Source organism: Tenrec ecaudatus, chromosome 8 (assembly GCF_050624435.1).
Source record: "Tenrec ecaudatus isolate mTenEca1 chromosome 8, mTenEca1.hap1, whole genome shotgun sequence".
Taxonomy (NCBI): domain Eukaryota; kingdom Metazoa; phylum Chordata; class Mammalia; order Afrosoricida; family Tenrecidae; genus Tenrec; species Tenrec ecaudatus.
Window position 1 is genome coordinate 65,434,570 of NC_134537.1, and position 25,534 is coordinate 65,460,103.

Below are 25,534 nucleotides of genomic sequence, written 5' to 3' on the forward strand. Positions count from 1 at the left end.
TTTAAGGATTTTTTTGCTTAGATGTTCATTAGGGATATTGGTCTGTAGTTCTCAATTCTGTTGGGATCCTTGCCTAACAGAGTTATACTAGCTTCAGAGAAAGAGTTAGGGAGTTTTCCATCTTTTTCTATGTTGGAAGAGTTTGTGTAGGATTGGTGTCAATTCTTCCCTGAATGCTTGGTAGAATTTTCCTGTGTAGTCACCTGGCCCAGGGGATTGTTTTTGTTGGTACTCCATTGATAACATTGTCTATTTCTTCTATTGCTATGTGTCTGTAGAGGTTCTTGACATGATCTGGGATAGTCTATAGAGGGATTGTTTTTCTAAGTATTTGTCCATGCTGTTGAATTCATTAGATTACGGGCCTTCATAATACTGTGGTATTATCCTTTTGAGTTCATTAGGGTCCATTGTAATGTCCCCTGTTTCATCCCTTTAACTTGCTATTGAAATTTGTTCCTTCCTTTCTTTGGTTAGAGTTGCCAGTGGTCTATCAATTCTGTTAATCCGTTCAAAGAAGCAACTTTTAGCTGCATTAATTTTTCCATAGTTTTCTTGACTTCTCTCACCTGTACCTCACCTCTGATTATTATTACTTCTTTATGTTTGCTATTAGTAGGATTGTTCTGTTGACTCTGCTCTAATTGGTATAAGGTTTGTGCCAACATAGCAACCATACGTCTCTTCCTTTTTCATGTGTGCATGTATGGCTATCAGCCTTCCTCTGATAAATGCCTTTGCTGTGTCCCAAAGGTTTTGGTAGTCATATTTTCATTCTCATTGGTTTCTAGAAGCATCCCGATTTCACTTCTGATCTAGGCCAATATCCAGATCTATAGAGTGTTATTCATCCTCCAGTTATTTGCCCTTATTTTCTTCATTGTCATTTTGTTGATTCCCAACCTTATGAGATAGTGGTAGGAGAGAGACGTCTATATAATCTCTATGTGCTTGAATTTACTCATTTGACTTGTGTCCCAGCATGTGGTCTATCGTTGAGTATGTGTCACGTGGACTTGGAAAGAATGTGAATTGGCTTAAATTTGGGTGGAAAGCTCTGAAAATACCAGGTCAAGTCGCCCAATTGTGCTGTTTAGACCTGTAGCCCCCTAGTTAAGTTTCTTTGCCTGTGATCTGCCTTTTTCAGAGGGTGGTGTATTAAAGTCTCCTACTATAATTGTTGAGGCTATGATTTCTTTTTGGAGTATTTTATGGGCAAATTCCATGGGTCTCTCACTGGGCATGTATATATTTATTATGCACACTGGTTCTTGTTCTACTGTTCCCTTGAGCATTAATTATGTCGTGCCGATCCTTGTCTCTTTTTGTGCCTTGTACCTTGCGATCAATTTTGTCAGAGATTAAGATTGTTACCCCTGCTTTTTTTGCATTGCCATTTGTTTGGTATATTTTTCTCCAGCCTTTAACTCTCAACCTGTTTATATCTACAAGCTTGAAATGTGTCCCCAGTAAGATTAATGCGTTATGTCTTCTTAGCCAGTCTGTTAGCCTCTGCCTTTTAATTCCTGAGTTCAGTCCATTGATAATCAGTGTTATTACATCCACCTGTGGACTCTGATACTGTCTTATACCTTTTGTGTTGGGTATTTTCCTACCTACCTTTCTTATCAGTTTGTGGTGTGTATGTGTGTGTGTGCACGTGTGTTTCATTCTTGCTTTCTTTACACTATTAAGTTAATGCTATCTTGGGAGCTGTTTTCTCTTTGTTGCCCTCTGGGTAGAGTTGTTCTATGTAATGGTCTCTTATATGTGTTTGGTGCGTGTTGATCTTCTGCCTATACTGGATCGGCAAAGATCTTTTGTAGTGCTGAGTTTCTTTTTACTTATTCTTTGTGTTTTTCCTTGTCTGTCAAGACTCTTACTTCTCCATCTACTTTAATAGCTAAGTTGACTGGATATAATATTCTTAGATTTGCGTTATTTTCCTTCAACTTTTGGGATATGTTATTTCATTCCTTCCTCTTCTTCATTGTGTCCACTGATTGGTCTGAACCTATTCTTATTTGAATACCCTTATAAGGGACTATTTTTCATAGCTTCTCTTATGACTTTCTCCTTTTCCTCATAGTTGTATAATTTAACTATTATGTGTCTTGGTGACTTCTTCTTGGGATTCAGTCTGGCTAGTGCTCATTCAACCTCCTGAATAGTTGCCTGATTTTCCTTTATTAAGCTTGGTAAGTTTTCTTCTAAGAATTCCCTTGCAATTTTCACTGTTGAATTCTTTGTTGTTTCTTCTTATAGTAGTGCAATTATTCTAATATTGTTCCTCTTCATAGCATCAGGCATGGCTTTCAGGTTTTCTTCAGTTTCTTTGATTGCCTTATTTGACTGCCTTTCTCATTTGTTTAATTCTACCTGGTTATCTTCTAGGTCACTGGTGCAATTCTCTGCCTCCTCAAGTCTCTTGACAAAGTTTATTAATTTGCTACTAATTTTTATTATTTCATCCCTTAGGTTTTGTATTTCCTTTTGGTTCATTGCCTTTATATCCTCTATCATTTCATCCTTTTTCTTTATTGTTTCCCTCAGATCCTGTATTACTCCAAGTAGCATTGTGAAGATTTTTCTGTGATAGGTCAATATCTGCTTCTTCTATGCACATCATTAGGTTCATGACTTCTTTTTATCCTGTTTTTCTTCGGTGAGGCAGTTGGGGCTGGTTGCTGTGTACGTGTTGTTTTAAAGGAGTCCTGCACCATCTTCCAGAGAGCCGAAGAGACGGGGCTCTCTCTTTGGGGAACTCATGGGTGCTTCTTTAAACTATCTGCAGGTAGCTACACTGGGGGGTCAAGCTACTGCTGTATCTTCTGTGGTTGCACTCTTAACCCTAGTTAACCATTATCTTGTTATTTGGAATGTGATTTGGATAGTCCTCTCACAGGATGCTGATCCAGTAGTTGTGGGCCCATGAGGATGCCATTTCACTGGCTGATCACCCATGAAGCCTTAGTGGTGTGTCTCATGGGGCTTGGAGCACCTCGGATGGTGTGTGGGGTTTTTCTCTGCACTGGAGTGCCACGGAGGGCAGCTGGGTATACCCTCTTTGGTGTAGAGCACCATGGATGGCAGGCAGAATTACCCCATTTGGGGCGATCGCCTTGGAGGCTGGGCAGATGCTCCTGCAACAGCATAGAGCACTACAAATGGCGGGCAGGATTTCTACCAGTCACTTGAAGGGCCTTGGGGTGTATGCAGGAGTTCTTCAAGGTGTTTAAAGGGGTGATCCCCCAGTCACTTTGGACATAGTAGAGGCGGGAATGATTTCCCCTTCTTCATGTAAAGCCAACATGTGCGGGGGGAGCTTCAACTGGGCCATCAGAGTTTCCCTAGGCAGATGGGAGTGGCCTGGAGGGAAGTAGTGCATTTTTGAAAAGAGAGGGAGAAGATAAGAAAAACAAAGGAGAAAACAAAGACAAGAGCAAAAGTAAGAAGCAAACTAATACACACATAAAGCAAAGACAAAAGAAAAAGAGTCAAAAAACCAAAACAACAAAAAATAAAAACTGAATCTCCCGAGACTGTGGCAGGAAAGAGAAAGGAGATAGAAGAGGAAAAGAGAAAAGAAAGAAAAAATAGATAAAGAGATAGCTGAGTCCTGTGCCATGCTGGGTATAGCACTGCCTTGTGTCACATGCAGCACTGCAACAGGGGGCAGGATGTAGCTCTCCCCGCTGCATTGGTAGAGTTTCCCTAGGTAGAGGTAGGGATTTGGAAGCCAGCAGTGACATGTGGAAGGAAAGAGAGGGAGAGGAAACAGAGAAGAAGAGAAAAGAAGGGGGGAAAGGAGAGAGTAGAAAGAAAAAGAAAAGAGGGAAATAAAGGGGGAAAACACAACTGTTCTTGCTCTGACTGACTGTGGAAAGAGAGAAGAAAAAAAATAAAGATGTAGGTGATTCCGGAATGCCTGAACATGTGACCGGAGGGGTTTAAACCCTGCTCCAAAGTGGCAGATTAGTTTGCCTTTTTGGTGCAGGCTCCCACCGGTGCTGGGCAGAATTGCCCTAGTCGGCAAGATTACCATAGAGGTCAGACAGAGGTTTCCTCAGCAGGGTGGAGCACTGTAGAGTGTTGTCACAGCTGCCTCGTGTGGTGTGCAGAGCTTGGACAGAGGGGAGACTGGAGTTTCCCTGTTGTTTGGACAGAGTTCCCCTAGGTGGAGGGTAGTGGCCTAAAATCCAGCAGTGGTATGTGAAAGGAAAGAGAAGGAGAGAATAGGAAAATAAGAGAAAAAGAAGGAAAGAAAAACTGAGCCCACTGAGACTGACTGCAGTGGGAAAGATAGAAGGGAGAGAGAAGAAAGAGAAGAAAAACAATAGTAGATAAGGAGATAGTTGAGGCCTGATCGCTTGACTGTGGGGCTAAAGGAGTTCCAACCCTGTCTCAAGGTAGCAGGGTGGTGTGCCCACTTGGTGTAGGGTCCCGCAGATGCTGGGTGGAATTACCCTCGAAGGCAAGATTACAGCAGAGCCAGGCAGTGGTTGCCACAGCAGTGTTGAACACTGGAGATCACTGGTAGGAAGTGTTGAGCACTGCAGCAGGGGCTGAGGGGAATTTCCCTCAGTCACATGTAGGGCTCCAGAACAGGCAGGGGATCCCCCAGCCACATGGAGGACAGCTGCTTATAGGAACCCTGCAGGCAGACAGTAGCTCCCTCTGTCAGGCTTGAGGAGTTGCTCTAGCTTGTGCCAAGACCGCTGGTGCCACAATAGTTCAGAGTTTTTTTGTTCCCCCCCCCACCCCCTAGCCAGTTGAAATTAAATTAAATTGGCCCCCGGGCTGTGAGCTCTGGGTTTTTGCTCAGTGAGATATTCTGAAACTAAGGCTTGTTTCAGAGGCTCTTTGTTTTGTTGAAAGCCCACCTGCCCTGTTCTGTAGCTAACTTCTGGCATGCCTTAGTTAGCGCTGGCTTCCTTATTATGCTAGTGTATGTTAAAGGACTTGTTCTTCCAGTTTGTCTTGGACTTAAACAATGAGCCTGGAATTTGCAGTTTTCACTGAGAAAATACTTTTTCTCTTTTTTTTATATTGGACCAACGGGGTGCTCTGTTTTGGGGGCTGAATGCTGATCCCCAGGGGAGGGGATCTAGCTTAATGGAGAGGTTGTTTTCTTCTTGGCCAACTAGAACTGAATTTCACCCCCAGGCTGTGGCTACCCACTTATGCTCTGCCACACTGTGATCTGACTCAGGTAAATTTCCTGATGACTTTTCAATTGGTCCACATTTATGACTACCCATGCTGACCCTGACCTGTAGGCTATGAGCACAAGGGATCTAACAATGTGGAGAGCTCTGGGGTGGGGTCTTTTGAATAGCTTTCAGAGGTTCTTTTCAACCCTGGGATTATGACCCCTTTTGGACCACAGTCTGAGGAAATCGCTACTTGCTACCAATTAGGGTGCTGGCAGAAGTTTGGTTCAGAAACCAGGTGCTCAGCACAACAAACCTAGATTGTTTCAGTTCACTGTGTGAGTGAAAATTTTTAAAAGCGGGATTCGGGACAGACACTAGCACCCTGAATCTAATTTTAGGACTCCACCTTTACCTTATCTCCCAATTTTCTTGTCTAGCAGAAGAAGCTCCAGGCGGGTAAACCTAACAGGCTGCCATCTTCTTCCCCTCCCCAGCTCCATATTATTTCATTCAATACCTTGACTCCTAATGATTTTGAAGTCTATCAAATGGACAGATATTATACACTAGGATATTCTTATTTACAAAGGTATTTTACACAAGGATCATTTCATACATGATATTATCTTTCATCTGTTGCTTTGTAGCTAAATGATTGGTAAATCATATGTCCTAATAATCTCAAATCATTCTCTTCTCATATTTCAGTAAATTTGTTCCTAAGCAGTCCTTTGATGAATTCTCCCTGTTGCCATGGTGTTAAATTCCTCAGTCTCTTGGCAGCAGGAGCTATTTCTACTAATAATTCTTTCCTCTTGATTTGACCTTCTTTACTCACTGCTGCAGAAATCTCTAGTTTAAAAAAGAAAAACATGTTTCAGCTGTGCCTGTCATGATTACATTTTTATTTTTGATTCAACCAAGTCAAAAGCTTACAAAATATCGCCCCCTTGTGGAAAGCAAATTTGCAATAGCATACCTATGAATCGACTGAATGGATTTTGGGAGTTTTGTCTTGATTTTGTTTTAGTGCAATCTCTCAAGCCCTGGTAGTGCAATGGCTTGAACACTTAACTACTAATTGAAAGACTGGTGGTTTTAACCCATTAGCTGCTTTGTGTTGAAAGGTATGGCAGGGTACTTCTGTAAAGATTTCAGCATTGAAAACTTTGTGGAGCATTTATGCTCTATCCTTTAAGGTCACTATGAGTCAGAATCAACATGGTAACAATGGGTTTATTAGCACCTAGGATTATACTTTCAAGCACACACAAAAGCACAAATATAAATTACTAATATCATTAAATATTTGATGATTAGCTTAAGTATCAGGGATTCTATTTTAGAATTGGATTTATGAATAATAGTTGACATTTTTACAACCCATTCACATGTATGCTTATGGAATCATTTGCATATCCATAGAAGATTGCTGTGATTTATTTGAATAGAGAAAATAATTGTTATAAGATATATGAGTATAGCACAATGTGTAAGAGGTAAATGGATTGTTAAACAGAGTTCTAGTCTAAATCTACTTGGTGGATACTTTAGTGATAAATCTCTTCACTTCTAGTGCTTTTCCTCTTGTAACTGTAACTCCTACCTGTAAAACAAACAGTCATTTTTAGAGCAGTTTTATCTGAGTCCTTGTAACAACTGTGTTAGATAAGCAGGGGATACCTGATTACTTTCAGTACACAGGGAGATTAAGTGTCTTATCTAACTAAGATCATGCAACTATTAAATAAGTATCTGTCGTTGACTGAAGCAGAGGCCAAGAGATGGATTTGCTCGCTCACTAATTCATGAAAGGCTGTTCCACGGAGGGGGACTATAAGGGGGTAGGGGAGACAGACTCAGCAGCAGTTCTTTGAATAAAGGATGACTGTGAACTGATAGAACGAGCAGTTACAGAAACAGAAACGGCTGGCAAGGGGGATGATGTAGCATCCACTGGGTACTCACTGTTTTTGTCAACTCACCATGTGGCCTTTAATGGAAGATTAAATTCCTTAGTAGTAATATAAGTTAATAATCAACAAACTCTAGATACATAATGTGAAATGAAATCTAGACCAGGTTTAGTTTCTGATATCACTTGAAGTTAGGGATTGAGCCATTCTTTGATGTCATGCTAGTGACCTTCATAAATTTGGATATTAGTTAAGTCTGAATTATAAGACTAGATATTTCATGAAACTTCTGAGAAGTCCTCAGTCTCTACTGAGAATTCTGATGAGTTTTGGGAATTCCAAGACCATTCTAGGATCTTAGGTATCAAAGATAAGGAGATATTTAAATAGGAGAAAGCATATCTTGTGAAAAAATTAAATACATATAGTTTTGTCAATTTATCAACTGAGGTGTTTCAAGGATAATTTTCCTCCTAGAGCATTGATAAATTAATTTTCACCTTTTTGCTGCATGGTCAAAATTTGACTTTGTGATTTTGGAGAAGTCAGGAAAGGAAGTTATTTTCTATGGTACAAGAAATGCATTTGCTCCTTCCTTACCTGATCAGCTCAGCTCGTCACTATAAATATACTGTCCCCCCTGAAATGGTTTTATTACATTTATTTCTATCTCTGCCTCTGATTTTTATGTAAAATATAAATATGTATATTCATAAATTCTAAAATTAAAAAAAATTATTTGCTTCCCAATTACCTCTCAATTCACCAGAAAACATTACAGAATTTCAAGTGCTGCTAAATCTCATGAAGAACAAACGCTATAAAAATAAGTGTTCACAGATCCAGGAAAGATATTTATTATATTTTTACAAAATTAGAACTGGTCAACTCTGCTTAAAAACAGTGTTCCATGGAGAAAGGATTTTTGTTTGTTTGTTTTTACTTTCTTCCCCCAAACACTTTTATTATGATTACATTTACATTATGTACAGTTAACCTATTTATATTTATAGTTCTCTAGAAATCCCCTTGTATTTTTGGAGGAGTTTGTGAATAATGGGTTTTAAATATTCTTTAAATGTTTGGTAGTGTACTGTGTTTTTAGCATATTCAAAATTGAATAACCATCATCATAATAATGACAGAATATTTCCATAGTCTCAAAAATAAACCTATTGTCTTTAATAGTTACTACTCATTCTCTTCATCCTTACAACTCTGGAGACCACCAGTCTTCTTTCTGCTTGATAGATTTGCCTATCCTATCCGTTGCATAAGTATGGAATGGTATAATTTTTTTAACAGGCATGGTATTTTATCTTTGCATGATATATTTTAGATACATAGTGTAGTATGTATCAGTAGGTCATTCTTTTAAATACTAGATAATAACTTATATGGGATTCCATATTTAATTCATCCATTTATCAATATTTTAATCACAAATGACTCGGATTTTGTCAAATGTTTCCTCTACCTCCACTCCTTTCAAACAATAATTTTGACAATAATTTTGATTTTGGCCTTAGTTCTAGATGTTTTGATGGTTTATATTGTTCAAGTGTTTTATTTTTTATGTTGATCTTCTGCCTAGTAGCTATCTCCATTAGTGAAAATGCTGTGGGTTTATATAGCTGCTTGTTTAAGACAAGCCTTAAAGACCCCAGACATTATTCTTTCTGTCGACTAAACACCATCTGATTTCTTCACCACAGTTTTATATAGCAACCATCCTTTCAGGGATCCAGAAGGGCCACATCATGAGAATTAACTGTACTTAGATTAGGGCAAACAATTAAGAGTGTGGACTCAAAATCCATTCTTATATGTAAAATTTTCACATATGTCCCTAGTCCACTTTGCTGTTGTTATGTGTCATCAACTGGCTTCCAACTCATAGTGACCCTGATTGCAACCGAACGAAATGCTGCTTGGCCCTCTGTCAGTCTCATAATTATTATGTTTGAGCCCATTGTTGCAGCCACTATGTCAGTGCATCAGGTCCTGAGTCTTTCTCTTTTTTGCTGCACATCTACTTTACCAAGCATGATGTCCTTCTCTAGGGACTGGTCTCTCTTGACAACAGGTACATGGTACAGAAGACAAAGTCTCCACCGTCCAAACCTCCAGAGAAGGTGCTGGCTGTACTTCTTCCAAGACAGAGTTAGTGGCTCTTTTAGCAGTCCATTGTACCTTCAATATTTTTTTGCCAGCACCATAATTCCAGCACATCAATTATACGTGGTTCTTCCTTATTCCATGTCCAACTTTCACATGCACATGAGAATGCGAAAGCTACCATGGTCAGGCACATCTTAGTCGACAAAGCAAACTCCTTGATTTTCAACATATTAAAGAGGTCTTATACAGTAGATTTACCCAATCTAATGTGTTTTATCTCTTGACTGCTGTTTCCACGAGCATTGATTGTGGATGAAAGCTGACGGAACAGTTGACTACTTCAGTTTTCTCTCTTTTTCATTATATTTACCAGTTGTGTGGATTTGGGTCCCCTTTACACTGAGTTGTGATCCACACTGAAGGTTGACATTCTTGATCTTTGTTAGCAAGTACTTCAAGTTCTCCTCATGTTCAGCAAGCAAGGTTGTGTCCTCTGCATATCACAGGTTGTTAATAAAACTTCCCCCAATTCTGATGCCACATTCTTCTGCATATGATCCAGTTTCTCTGATTTTTTTGCTCATCATACAGATTGAATAAATATAGTGAGAGGCTACAACCCTGAAACACACTTGTTCTGGTTTAAACCATCTAATATGCCCATGTTCAGATCACATAACTGCCACTGGATACATACAAGTCTAAGTACCTGATAAAGTACAGGTTTCACTTTAGAGGTAGCCTTATCATCTTGGTGGCAAATAATTTAAGGAACCTTGAGATTTTTGGTAATTCTAACAGTTTCATTTATCTATCCAGTAGTATAGAGTTTAAAATACTATTGAGAAAAGGAACATACAAATGTATAGGAAATCTTTTTAGACTAAAATACATATGATGTTCACTTATACAGGTTAAAAATTTAAATAACTGAACATTCTTTAATAAAACAGTTTGACACAAGGCAAACAATTCAATAAAGTACATTCACTAAGGCAAAACTATGTCTGTAGGACAAAGGCATGTCACAAAAAGAAACAAAAATGACAATAGCAAGTATACGGTAGTCATAATTTGCCAATCAGTGGGAAACCTTAAAAATAAGAGATTTGAACCAAAGTCCACAACTTCCAAATCCATGGCCTTGAGAAAGTAGTCCACTGCTTCTTTTCAGACTAGAGTGCTTCAAATTTCCTTTTAAAAAAATCATTTTATTAGGGGCTCATACAACTCTTTTCACAATCCGTACGTACGTACATCATTTGTGTCCAGCACATTCATACGTATGTTGCCATCATCATTCTCAAAACACCTGCTTTCCACTTGAACCCTTGGTATCAGCTCCTCATTTTCCCATCCCTCCCCGCTCTCCCCTCCCCTGAGCCCTTGGTAATTAATAAATAATTATTATTTTATCATATTTTACACCATCCGACGTCTCTCTCACCCAGTTCTTCACTGTCCGTCCTCCAGGGAGGAGGTTATATGTAGCCCTTCTCATCGGTTCCCCTTTCTCCCTCACCCTCCCTCCACCCTCCCAATATCGCCACTCTCACCACTGGTCCTGAGGGGCTCATCTGTCCTGGATTCCTCATATTTCCAGTTCCTATACGTGCCAGTGTACATCTTCTGGTCCAGCTGGTTATGTAAGGTAGAATTGGGATCATGATAGTGGAGAGGAGGAAGAATTTAAGAACTAGAGGAAAATTGTACATCTCATCGTTGCTTCACTGCTCTCTGACTGACTCATCACCTCCCCACAGCCCTTCTACAAGTCCAATTTCCCCAGATGCGCCCTGAGTCCCCACTCTGTACACCCCCTCATTTACAATGCTATGATTTTTTTCTTTTTTGTCTTTCTTGTCCCACTATCATGTTCTGTCTTCTTCTGGGTTTTAGGAATTCCTCTTGGTTACATTGCCCTTGATCCAGCCCTGCCAGACCTCCCACACCGTCCTTGACACTGATTTTGGATCCCTTGTTATTCCCTTGTCCCTGGCCTTATTAACACCCTCTTCCTTTCCCCTGCCTCCCCCACCCCCATGGCCCCCCAGAACTGTCATCCTGTTGTTCTCTCTTCTGGCTTGTTTATTCCGCCTATCCCTTCCAGGTAGACATGCTATGTCCTATCACAAGACTGAGCACTCTGAAGTGACAATAGAAGGTAAAACAATAGCTACAACAACACACACACACACACACACACGCATACACACATCAACGTATGAATAGTTCAGGTTCTGTCTGTTTTCCTTCACGGGTGCTTTCCAGTCAAGTCTGATGGGGTGCCATGCCCTGGCACCGCCTCTATCCCTGGGAACTTCATTGCTCTGCTTCCCCCGCTACTCCGCTGCATATCCCCAGAGGCTGGCTTCAGCATGGTGAAATCATGGCAAGCACAATTCCCACTGTGTGTCTCTAGTGTTGTCCCCAGTGTTGCTATGGGTCAATGAGGAATGCTATGTCCCATGGTTGGGCCAGCCCTGTGGTCATCTCTGCGCATTGCTTTTAGGAGCAGGAACATTGTCCTCAGGGCTTGGTGAGCCAGGATGTTCCTCACTCTTTTCTCTCCCCTCCCCCCCATGCCCCTTCATTGGCTCCTGTGTGCTCTGACCAGACCAGTCCCCCTTCCCCTCTTCTTGAGCTGTAGCGTCTGTGCTGTACTCTGAAGTTAATTCTTGTAGGGAGGGTGATGCTGTACATTTAGTTGGTATTGTGGCTGGCCTCTCAGGCCTCTCTGTCGGTTCCCTGCTTCATGTCAGTGTGTTGCGTCCTTGTCTTGGAGCTCCAGGTTGAAGTCTTGTCTCTCTTTCCCTGTGGAGACACAATCAACATCCTACCCCTGTGTGGGTTAGTGCCCTGTTCCCCTGGCTACCCATAACTTTTTCCCTCCTTCCTTTTAATGTATGTCCCATATATATCCCTGAGTTTAGTCTGGCCCCTGCCATATTACCTGGGCCTCACCCCAAGGACGTATGTATACAGCATCTTCTTCCCTATGCCCCTTTTGAATTTTTTTTTTTAGCTTACCTCAGCAGACTCATATAGCACTTGTCCTTTTGTGCTTGGTTTACTTCAGTTAGCATAATTTCCTCCAGTTCTTCTCATGTGGCGACGTGCTTCATGCGTTCATCATTGCTTTTTAGGGATGTGGAATACTCCATTGTATGTATGTACCAGAGTTTTTAATCCATTCGTCTGTTGATGGGAATTTGGGCTGTTTCCAACTCCTTGCAATTGTGAACTGTGCCGTGATGAACATTGGGGAACAGATGTCTGGCGAGGTTTGTTTTTGTCTCTTCTGGGTATTTGCCCAGTAGGGGGATTGCTGGATCATAAGGTAGCTCAATTTCCAACTGTTTTAGATATCACCAAATCGATTTCCATAATGGTTGTACATACCTACAGGTCCATCAGCAGTGGACAAGAGTTCCTATCTCTCTGCATCCCCTGCAACACTTGTTACTTTCTGATTTCTTGAATTGGGCTATCTTTGAGGGTGTTAGGTGATATCTCATACTTGTTTTAATTTGCATTTCTCTTTTGGCTAGATATCTGGAACATTTTCTCATATATTTATTGGCCATTTGGATTTCTGCCCTTGAGAAACTCCTGCTCAGGTCCTTTGCCCACCTCCTGAGTGGACAATTGGTTTTTTTTCTTTTGGTAGTTTTGCAGTGTATTATAGATTTTAGTAAGAAGACTTTTGTCTGATGTGTGATTGCTAAAGATGCTTTCCCATTCTGTAGTCTCTCTTATTACACTCTTGGTAAATTCTTTCGATGTACATAAGTGTTTTATATTTTGTACGACCCATTGGTCAATTTGTGCCTCCTCCGTGTTGGTGTCCTTCCCAATTTCTGATAGCCTATGTAATCCCCGTGCCAAAGTTCTCAGGTTTGTCCCAATTCCCTCATTGATGGCCCTAATGGTTTGGGTATTTACCTCAAGGTCTGTGATTCACCTTGAGTTTATTCTTGTGCATGAGGTGAGATAAAGGTCTTACTTCATTTTTCTACAGCTATGTATCCATTTTTCTAGCACCATGAGTTGAAGAGGGCATCCGCTTCCCATTTTATATTTTTGGGCCCCTCATCAAAGATCAGTTGTCTGTATGCTGATAATTTTATTTCTGGGTTTTCAATCCTTTTCCATTAGTAGGTGCTAAAGTCCGATAAAGCAAGCCCTCCGACTTGGTCCTTCTTCTTGAGGAGTTCTCTGCTAATTCTCAGTTTCTTCCCTCTCCATATGAAGTTGGTGATCTGTTTTTCAAACTTTTTGAAGAAAGTTGCTGGAATTTGGATCAGGATAGCATTGAACTTATATTGTGCCTTGGGTAGAATTGACATATTTACAATATTGAGCCTGCCAATCCATGAGCATGGGATCTCCTTCCATTTGTGGAGGTCATCCTTGGTTTCTTTTAATAGTGTTTTGTAGTTTTTCTCATACAGATCTTTTGTTTTTTTGAGTCAAGTATATCCCTAGATATTTCAATTTGCATTTGGCTATTGTGAAGAGTACCTCCTTTTTGATTTCTACTTCTGTGTCCTTGTACGGTGTGTATGGTGGTGTAATAGACTTCTGTTTGTTGATCTTGTAACCTGATACTCTGCCATATTCCTCTATTGCCTCCAGTACTCCTCTTGTGGAAATTTTAGGGTTTTCTATATATAAAATCATATCATCGGCAAATAATGATAGTTTCACTTCTTCCTTCCCCAGATGAATACATTTCATGTCCTTTCTTTGCCTTATATTGTTAGCTAGGACCTCCAACACGACGTTAAATAGGAGTGGGGACAAGGGACATCCTTGTATAGTCCCCTTTTTCAGATGAATTGATCTTGTCTTTTCTCCATTGACTACCACATTGGCTGTTGGTTTTTCATATATAGCTCGTATTCTATTGAGGAATTTTCCTTCCATTTCTATCTTCTTGAGTGTCTTAAACATGAATTGGTGTTGGAAGTTGTTGAATGCTTTTTCTGCATCTATTGATATTATCATGTGGGTTTATATTTCTTCATTTCAATGTGACGAATAATACTAATGGTCTTTCATATGTTGAACCTTTCCTGCATCCGTGGTATGAATCCCATGTAGTTATGGTGAATTATTTGTTTTATATATTTTTGTATCACCACTCTGATTCAACTGTGTGCTAGATGTCTAACCCAGAACAGAAGACAACAAAAAGAAATCTAAATGGGCAAAGAAGAAGTAAAACTTATTATTTGAAAGTGTTATGATTTTATATGTAGAAAACCCCAAAGACTTCCAAAAAATTATTGGAACCAATCTAAAGTTTTGGCAATATGCCAGGATGTGGTTACAGTCAGAAATCAATCACACTCCTGTATATGAGAGAGCTCTAAGAATGGACATCATAAAACAATACCGTTTGCAATAACCAGTCACAAAATGAATTTCTAATTACCTTCTTGTTCTGATATATTTTTTAAACATTTTATTAGGGGCTCGTACAACTCTTATCACAATCTATACATGTACATACATCAATTGTATAAAGCACATCCATACATTCTTTGCCCTAATCATTTTCTTTCTTTTTTTTTTTTTACATTTTATTAGGGGCTCATACCTTGTTCTGATATTTTGACTAGCAATAAAGGGTGCCAATTCTGGACACAAGTGAATGAGATACTGTTTTGTGCTTTGGTCAGTCTTTCCTTCCGAGAATTTCTCTTCAATATTTTCTTCTTTTTTTTTCAATAATTTTATTAGGGGCTCATACAACTCTTTTTACAATCCGTACATACATCATTGTGTCCAGCACATTTGTACATATGCTGCCATTATCGTTTACAAAGCACCCACTCTCCACCTGAGCCCCTGGCATCAGCTCCTCATTTTCTCCTCCCTCCCCATTCCCCCTGAACCCTTGATAATTTATAAAATTATTATTATTTATAAATAATAATTATAATTATATATTGTATACCATCCGACGTCTTCCTCACCCAATCCTCCACTGTCTGTCCTCCAGGGAGGAGGTTACATGTAGACTTTGTCATCTGTTTCCTGTTTCTCCTTCACCCTCCACCTTCCTGATATCGCCACTCTCACCACTGTTTCTGGGGGACTCAACTGTCCTGGATTCCCCGTATTTCCAGTTCCCATCCATGCCAATGTACACCTCCAGGTCCAGCCGGTTATGCAAGGGAGAATTTGGATCATGATAGTCGGGGTGGGGGGAAGCATTCAAGAACCAGAGGAAAATTCTATGTTTCCTCATTGCTACACTGCACTCTGACTGGTTCGCCACCTCCCTCCCCACAACAGGTTCCTCACGACTGAAAATTGTGTGAGCACTTATCAATTTTTTTCACCATGATTCTTGATATTTAGGGGAATCGTTAATGTATTCCTTGCAATGAGTGCTTTAAGGGATTAGAACTTACTTTCCTCAGGAAGTCCTGGTAATAGAAAGGCTTCAATCTTAACTTTGCCTTTGTAACGTTATTTGCTTCATTTCAGTTTTGATAATTGATGATTATCTAGAATAAAAAGGATGTTGCTTAACAGCAGTGGAGATCTCAGGATACTACAGGGTAGTTTGTTGCATTGAGTAGTGGTTTCATTTCAGGGTAATTCTGAAAGTTTGAGACTTATACTTGGCTTTAAGTGAAAATGATCCACTGTAAACCTTAGATTAGCACTGGGATGTTTTGTGATTTTCAACCTTAACCTTTACATTCACAGATTCTAACAGGAAAGTGTTTCTATAACTCCCTAGCCCCTGCATTATTATAGGTACTAACTAATTCTCTAAATTAGTAAATGAATATATGCAGCTAGGTAAGAATAGAGTTAGAAGAGACAGGAAGTTATTATTATAGGAAAAGATATCATTGAGAAAGAGAGTTGTGATTATGAGGAGATGTGAAAGTCTGTGGTTTACAGAAATATACCAGTAAAACCTGCCTCGGTTTAAACACTGTTAAGATGTACTTTTCTTTTAATCACTTTATTGGAGGCTCATACAACTCTTATCATAATCCATACATACATACATTGTGTCAAGCACATGTGTACATTTATTGCCCGCATCATTCTCAAAACATTTTTTCCTTTATTCTTTATTTGGAATTTAATACATATATCGTATCAGTCCACATTTCAATGGCGTCAAGTAGACTTGAACAATTGTTACCACATTCAGTTCCCAAAATAATTTTTTTCTACATCGACTCCTTGACTTTGTCTCCCTTTTACCACCCCCACCACTCTACCACCCCTCCACCAGCCCCCTTATTCTACTTGCTGTCCCTATAGGTTCATCAATCCTGAGATCCCAGGACTTTTAAGAAAAGTAAAGGGTGCATTTTCTTCACACTTTACATCTTCGAACTGTCCTTGTCACTTGTAGGACAGGGTAGGACTGCCCCTGTGGGTTTCTGAGACTGTAACTTTTTTTTTTTTTGCTCTGTGGATTGTGATAAAATGATTTTTTTAAAAAAAGAAAGAAAACAAAAAGAAAATTACAGAGTAAAATGTTCTTTTCGAGGCAACAATTATTGTAAAGTCCTGGTGCACTAATTTTCTTTGGACTTGTCCCTCATTGTTTGTTGTGTACCATCAATCGGAGTAATCCCTAAAGTTACCAGGTCTTATCAGCTTTGTTTTATCTAAGATTATAATATGTGAAAAATGACTTAGCATTTTCTGGAAGGAATTCTGATAAAGAACAAACTGTTAGAGAGACGAGTCTTTTTGTTTGTTTTTGTCTTGTAAGGTCTGTAAGTCTTGACACCTCAGATGACAATCTTTTTGATATAAGGAATGAGAGGTGTGTTTGCCCACAGAGACAAAACTGACAACTCTTCTTGCCTTCAGTTTGATTTAGATATTGGGACTGGCAATGTTGCGTACTAGTAAAATGTATATTACCGACAAAATGGGACTTTTCCATATATGAAGGTTGGCTTTCTGTTAGAACACTATCAAACCACCAAAAGGTCCTTTTATTCTCCCCTGGGTTGATCCAGCCCAAGAAACTAGGACCTTTTGGAAGGGGGTGTGCCCGTGCACTGGTTCCTTTGCCTTAGGACAGAGGAAGGCTTAGTAGAAGTCCCTGCCCAGAGGAGGAAGGTATCTCTGTGTTCTTCATGGTTCGAAGCCCAACAGTGGCACAACTGCCAGAACTGAGGACCTGCATTGGAATGTAGCCTTCTACCAGCTGAGATCATTGGTGGAGGGATGATGCTTTCTATCTACTGCTGCTTTAAGTTTTACAGATTGCAGGATAAACTTTCTGTGTTTTCTTGTTAGGTCAGATCTATAAAAATTCCTCAATAATGAGAATACAAAAAGCATTAATAATAAAATAATAAATATGATCATATATTTCTTTTATACTAGGAAAGTTACCTCTACCTTGTTTTCCCTTCTAAGTTCAATTCCAATTATGTTTGTAACCAAATAAAGCTGATTAAGTGGGGGGGGACATAATGGAGCTTTTGAGAAGATCTAACTAGATTCCCTAGCACATTTAAGAATGACTTGGAAAATGGAGAAAGTTAAAAGTTACTCAAGTTTTAAAATATGACTAACTGAAGTTCAAATTTAATTCCTGTTTAAAATATATAAAATGTAAAATATATATATTTAAATGTAATAATCCTAATAACAATTGCTTACTGGTGATATTAAAATAAATGGAGCAAGGTGTTGAGTCAGCTTGTATGGTAGCGAGGAGGTGTGGCTGGTGTGAGGGTTCAAAACCGTGTCCAAGGATGAGATACCTAGCCCTTCAGGGGCAGAGCAAGAAGCTAGAGTGGTGGCCCTTGGAAGTTACCAACATTTAAAAGTAAAAAAAATATATTTAAACTCTTTTATTACAGGATACATTTAAGTGACGACAAAGGACTCAGGCATTATTAAAATCAGTAAAACACATCAAACAGATATGGGGAATAGCAGGATATCATGAGATGGAATTTCCTGGGATAGAATTGCAGGGGGGGGCGGGGAGTCCAGTTCTCTTATTCCGGAGAATATTTATCTCCTACCTTATCCTGCATGATAGCTCCCCCCAACCCCAAATGGAATGGAATGGAGTAATTTGGATTTTATTTACAGTTAGTCAAGTCTTAATGAAAACTTAAGATGTCGTTATTAAATCTTACATGGCTCTCTAATATTATTCAAATATATTGCTATAATCCATAGTTTTCTTGCAAGAAATGTTTGTGTTCCATCTCTCATGGGAGAGAGATACTTCGGTCCTTGGCTTCGCGAGAGAAAGAATTCAGAAGGGGCCGCAAGGCCCTGGATTCTGGTTTTTCAGGTCCTCGGCTGGGAGGTGTGGTCGACGATCCCCCTCTACCCCATTGGCTGAATTGAATTCACCTGGCTTGATGGGCCAATCCAGGTGTAATGCCCACCTGGGTTTACCACCCCTACCTGGCCATAAGCTCAAACCTCTGAGCATGCTTAATGGACACCCCAGTCCCTATGCTAGCTACCTAACGTTTATTTGCTTTTTATTCAAAACTGTGTGTGTGTGGGGGGGGGGGAAACCCTAGTGCCTTGTCAAGCTTTTGACCTGGTTCTTTATCTAATAGTAGCATCACCAGAAAACATGGGCTTAGCTGACTGTTATTTCAGAAGAACTGAATAAAGATCAGATAGAAACATAACAGATGATGGTTTCCTTTTTGTAAGCCTTGTTCCGCCTTACCCACGTTTTCCAAGATGTACCAAAATGAAGGAAAACAAAGCAACTAGAATATCTACCAGGTTATGCTAAAATTATATGTATGGAATGTGTATGTACTCATGATTTTACAGGGCACCCTTACATAAGTTATAGAACTGTGCTTATAGGGAACATGCTATAATCATGCAAAAAATATTTACCTCACATAAGTCATGAGACATAATTCTGTGTGCCATGACTCTCAGGAGTTATTCTTACATAAAATGGAAATAACTGTAGCAGGAGTCCCAGTGAACTAATCTGAAAAGTGTATTTAGTTTGTCCTGTGTATCTTGCATGCCACCCCACTCGGCCACCAGCAGCATAACATTTTTAAAACTTATTAAATCATTAATAATGATTATTAAAAATCTACTTGAATTAAGATTTTTGTTGGGTCCTTTCAAGTATTGTCTGATTTGGTAATACTATAGCTGTCTGTAAGTCAGTTAAAGACATGTAAGAGAAATTTAAAGAGCTATATAAATTAAGACCCAAACCAAACAAACCACTGCCATTGAGTAGATTCCAACTCATAGCGACCCTACACAAGCATTCCCTGTGCTGCCAGTCTTTATAGGAAGAGATTGGCTGATCTTTCTCTCAAGGAACAACTGTTGGGTGTGAACCACTGACCTTGTGGTTGCAAATCTAACACCACCTGACAGGGCCATCAGCGCTCCTGAACATTTTTACATCTTTAATATTGATCTGGTTGGCCTTCACATGTTTATATTGAAATGCATGTAGTTGCTGTGACTGATGACTTACTATGTAATGGTAACAATGGCTAATGCATTGTGAGTTTACTATATGCTGGGCTTTGCCAACGATTTTGATTCATCCTAAAAATTACCCTAGAACTATTGTTGCTATCGTTACATTTGTTTTACAAAGAAGAAGTTGGGCCTTATAGTAGTTTAGCCATTTGCCAAAATAGCAAGCAAGGTGCAAAACTGGAACTCATTCCCAGATATGTTCAAATTTGAGCTTAAGCTCTTAGCATCATGTCATTTTCCCTTCCATTGTCTGTTCATCACAATAGTTTAGTAAGGTAGATCATATCTTTCAGATTTTGAATATAGTAAGATTAGAGACTCTGAGGTCACACAGTTATGAAGAAATAGAGGGATAGTTGAAGCTCAGGTCTTTGGAGCCCCAAGCACTGCACTCTTGCCCACACTGCTGCATGCATTTCGATGGCCTACACTATGTATTCTATTCCATTATAGCTTTATCATTGAGGGGATGAGTGTGATGAACAAATGCTTTCTTCTTATAAACAGCCTTTGAGAATTCAATTGAATTTGGCTCTAATTTTCTGTCCTTGAACTTACTTCTTCACTAATGAAAACTGATGGCAACTTTACTAATGCTATTTTGTCCTCTGAACTGGCATAGCGTTACAGAATGCAATTTACTAGTTGTTGGTACATGGCTTTGTCCTGACATATAAATGTGCAAAGTATCATTATGATCCTTAAACTTTATAGTTCATTGACCTTATTCCTAGTGCTATATCATTTAGATTCAACTTTCTTGAATTGTTTGATATAAAGAGGTCAGGAACCTTTTGATCCCTGTTGCCTATCTGTTTGATCTGTTTTTAGTTATTATTAGTGACAGTTTACTTAACTTCTTGAAATCTCAGGATCACTACCTACGTCACAAGGATGTTGAGAAGACTGAAAGAGAAAATGCACATGGCACACAGTAAATGCTCAAAACATATTCATTTTAACTACTCTGGCAACAATGAGTGCTAACACCCACAACTCAAATGTATGGCTCTTTTTTCATATTCTTTATCTACATTTAAATCTTCCTCTATAATATATGCACATGCATATGTAGCCATGTATATTTGTCTTAAATTCTATTTATATATACCTACTTTGAATAAATGGATTTCTGAATTTTAGGTATCGGATTTGGTGATCATTTTGAATTATGACAGAGCAGTAGAAGCCTTTGCAAAAGGTGGCAACCTCACACTTGGAGGGAATTTCACCGTGGCAGTTGGGCCCTTGGGCAGGTGAGGACCATGGATCAGTTCTCAGAAGAACACATTAATGCTTAAGCACTATAGTTTTCTCAATAAATGGAAACATGAACTACAAAATGCAAGGAATTCATGATTTATATACTTGCCTACTCCCCGAGGAATAGATGTAGTTTACAAATAAGAAACAAAAAACATGCAAAAAAGTGTAATAGACTTAGAACATTTGAAACTAGGACACATAGAAACAATATAGTTAAAAAAAACAAGCCATCCTACCTACTGGAATTGAACATACAATTTGCATAAATTTTAAAGGGACCAAAACAAGTCACAATTTATTAACTGATGAAATACAGCTTGGTCAGAAAAGGGAAAAAAAAAAGAGAGCGAGAGAACTTGTTCCAATAACCTCATGAAAAATTAAGTAAGAATGAAATTAGGTAAACTTGAATTATATTTATGTTTAAAGTATTTTTCATTAACTTCTAAAAAAGTGCTATTCTTTACTTAATTGAGCAATATAAAAATATTGTATACCCAAATTGTTTACAGAAGTTACACAGTAAAGTCATCTAAAAATATTTTCTTAGTTTGAGATTGCATAAAAACATTCAGTATAAGAATCTAAATTCTTCAGTAGTCAAAGTATATTTCTATTTTAGAAAAGGAAAAACCTGTTGGAGAAGGTGAGTTTTACAGACATACCTTGTTTGTGACATGATTATTCTACAGCATTACCTTTCGCTGTAGTAATTTTACAGGATACAGTACACCTGCTCTGTGTCCTACTTTGCCTTTAGAACTCCCCCTGATTCAGTAAACATGAAATAAAGCATGAAAATAAATGAAGTGAGTACAGAACATACTCATGATTTTGAATTAAAAGGACCATGCTATTCACAAAGGTTTTCTTAAGTTGGAGGAACTCTCGAGGTTCTGTGATGTTCTATCTGCTGTTTGACAGGAACTTGGAAGGGAATGTTGCTTTAAGAAGCTCTGCTGCTGTTTTTGCATACTGTAAATCAAGGGGACTGTTTGCTGGAGTATCTCTGGAAGGTAGCTATTTGATTGAAAGGAAAGAAACTAACCGAAAGTAAGTTCAAGCCAAAATAATTTTAATTCATATGTAGAAGTTGTGATGAAGAAATAGTACTTAACAGATTAAATGTATATACATGTTATAAAAGTTTTTAGAGTACACATGTGCATAGTATATCAGTACAACAGTATGCAACTCTGAACATTTATTTATTCAAATATTTTGTTGGGTGCTCTTTCAATATAAAAGTAATATATACTTTTCATAGAAAGTTTTAAAAACATAAAGGAAAGCAAAAGAAAGAAAATATATTCTATATCTTTAAGGCTACCACTGTCTACACTTGGATTTACTACTTCACAAACATTTTTTCTAAGCATAATTTTCTTTTGTTATCATGTATTTGGTTTTTATTATAATATAGATTCAATTATGAATCTTATTTTTTTACTTGTAATTATGTAAGAAATATAAGCTTACATCAATGGCTACATAATATTACATCAGTTGAATACATTGTATTAGTGAATTTTTCCAACATGTATAGAAAGCAATCAAGTGTAACTGGTGGGTCAATCAAAATGTTACTCGTTGTGAAAGTTTCCTCGTATTACACTCGGTCTTTGTTTTTCCTCCATATCACATAGAGACCACTCGATATTAAAAAATGAGAAACTACCCAGAGAGGCATAGGGGACCTTCTAATTTCAACTAACATCTGACTAATTTTTCCCCAAAGTACTACCTTGCTACTGAAATATCCATGAAGACCAGGAGAAAGAAAATAAAGTGATCCTAACTATTTTCAGAACCTGGAAGAAATTCCATGAATTTCCAGACTAGTAGCACTGACATAACTGGTCACTGACACATGCATCACCACTAGAGAGAACTTCATTATATTTTAACATATCATTGTACTCAAGAATTTCATGGCATTGAATACTACTAAATATTAGGAATAAAAAAGAAAAAGGAATGTTTCTTGATTTCTTCATTTCATAAAATCAAGAGATATATTTTACTGCTGGTTAATTAATGTGAGAAACACATAAATTGTACATATGTAGATACTTTGTCTATAAGATCTCAAACCATAGGAAATCCATGACAGATAAACCCCTCAGGACCAATAATAAGAGTAGTGATACCCAAAGAGGAAGGGGAAGGTGGGGGTAGGGAAAGGGGGCACCAATCACAATGATCTACATAGAACTCCCTTCCTGGTAGATGGACAACAGAAAAGTAAGTGAAGGGAGACAGAAGTCAGTGTAAGACATGGGAAAAAAATTTATAAATTATCAAGGGTTCATGAGGGAGGAAGGGTGAAGGAGGCAGAGAAAGTGAGCTGATACCAAGGGCTCAAGTAGAAAGAAAATATTTTGAAAATAATGATGGCAATATATGTACAAATGTCCTTGACACAATGGATCAATGCATGGATTGTGATAAGAATTATAAGAGCCCTCAATAAAATGATTAAAAAATACTTTCTCTATAAATGCTTAAATAAATATATATTTAAGCACAAACATCTTTATAGATTTTTAATTTTAAAATTTGTACACAAAATATCTCTACCATTTCATATTTTCTATGTCGTATATAAATGTTCATTGATAGAAGTGAATGTGCCTTGTATATTAATAGAGAAAGGATATATATCAAACTTTTTATGATGATTGCCTCAAGAATTAGATTTGGAGAGGTAGAATTTGCATGTTAAATATATATGTGGGTATAGGCATATATTTACATATATATACAATGTATATATATATATATTATTGAAGAGTTGTCAATTAAAGAAATGTTCTCTATTCAATATTTTTATTAGATTTTATTGTCAAGATATTCGAGCTTGTGACATTTTATTTGGGGATATACCACGGCCAGCTCAAGCAGAAGATCTTTATCAAATTCTTGATTCCTTTACTGAAAAGTATGAGAATGAAGAACAACGGATTAATACAAGAAAAGCAGAAAGAGAACAGAGAAAGGCTGCTGTAATGTTTGCTTTTTGTGTTTCTTTAAATTGTTAGTGGAAATTTCTTTATGCAGAATGAGTCTGTGTCTTGATATCAAATTACTAATAATATCTTCTCTTGATTTTACTTATATTATTTTCTTATGGAAATACCATAAAAGCTTGAGAATTTATCTATTAAAAAGCTTATGGAAAAAGATGATTTTCCCCATAATTAAATTCTTCAAACTGTAATATTTTAAAATGACAATCTCAATAATAGTCACTAATACTAAACCATTCCTGTGTGTAAAGTTTTAAGCACACAAGATTTGTGTGCATTATTCGTCTACTTCCTCAATGTCCTTTCAAGTTTGCTTGAGTCCTGTTGTACCCGATGAAAACTAAAGTATAAGGTCTTAACATATTCCCTGCCTCTCCCAGTTAATCATCATTTTACTTGAAATTCCTTTCAATCTAGCATAGACTTTTAGAAGCCCATGATTGAGATCAGCTTCCAGTTATGAGAAGAACACAGTTCATAAGTCTGCATCCTGTCCTCTAACTCAATTTAAAAAGTGCCTTCCAACTTTATTAATAAATACATAGGAAAATAGTTGTGATATATAATCATTAAAAGAAAATAATAGTTTATATGTTCCTAAGCAAAAACAAGTTTTTAAAATCACATGAAATAATCTTTTTGTTCCTCTCAGGCTAAGGAAATCCCTCCAAAACCATTGTCAAGGCCACAGCCGTCATCAACACACGTTCAGCTGAATTCTGGTTCTAAAAGTAAATATTTTTATTCTAATTTAAATGACTATAATTAAGTATTGAATATTATTGTTAGAAAATCAACTTGTTAAATTTCAAAGTCATATAGAACATCAATTGAATACTGGAGGCAAAAATAGATATTTGGCTTCTTCTAAGAATGTAAGAAAATCTCACATAGTAATCAGAACTTATGAAATGCCTTTTCTCATTCATAAGTTTTGAAATTACTTGGTATATCTATCTTATCTTTCTACCGTCTTTGTAACTCCCACCAAATGACTGGGTCGGATCATGCAGATAATGTATAGTGGACTTTTATTGGGAATAGTTCAGTTTTACTATTGCACTGGGTATAGGAGTAAGCCATCTCAGAAGCTTGTACAGAGGAATCTCACAACCATCAAGAAAGAAGACCCACCTGTTGAACATGTACAAGATCCCTGAAGGAAGTAGTGAAGACAGCAGAAATGCCATGGATATAACACCGAGACCAGGAGATAGAGCGAAGACGAAGCACCAACCATGAAGTGGTAGAGTGGCTGGCTTGTGGGGTGCCCTTTGAACATTAATCAGTGTTCAAGAGCTTTGTAACACTTGAGCAGTGAAGAGGCAAAAGAGTCCTCTGGCTGAAAGGCAAGGACCAGAGAGAAACATAGCTTCTAGCAAGACTGAAGAGGCATTGCTGTAGACAAAGGGATGTACACCTTCCATCTTTTTTGATCATATCTTGTTACAAACTGTAAACTTCCCTAATAAACCCCAATAATCATGAGTGTTATTTGTGAGTTCTATGTGACCATTGCAGTGGATTATTGAACCTACAGAGA

General features: G+C 38.1%; 1 protein-coding gene across 1 annotated transcript in view; it reads left to right on the top strand.

Annotated features, from left to right (window-relative positions):
- SH3YL1 (SH3 and SYLF domain containing 1) overlaps nt 1–25,534 on the top strand; it is a 57,430-nt gene that overhangs the window by 12,642 nt on the left and 19,254 nt on the right. Inside the window, exons 4-7 of the mRNA XM_075557183.1 lie at nt 20,840–20,952; nt 21,887–22,015; nt 23,799–23,967; nt 24,644–24,722. Coding sequence (XP_075413298.1) covers nt 20,840–20,952; nt 21,887–22,015; nt 23,799–23,967; nt 24,644–24,722 — 490 coding nt within the window. The remainder of the gene's footprint in view (nt 1–20,839; nt 20,953–21,886; nt 22,016–23,798; nt 23,968–24,643; nt 24,723–25,534) is intronic.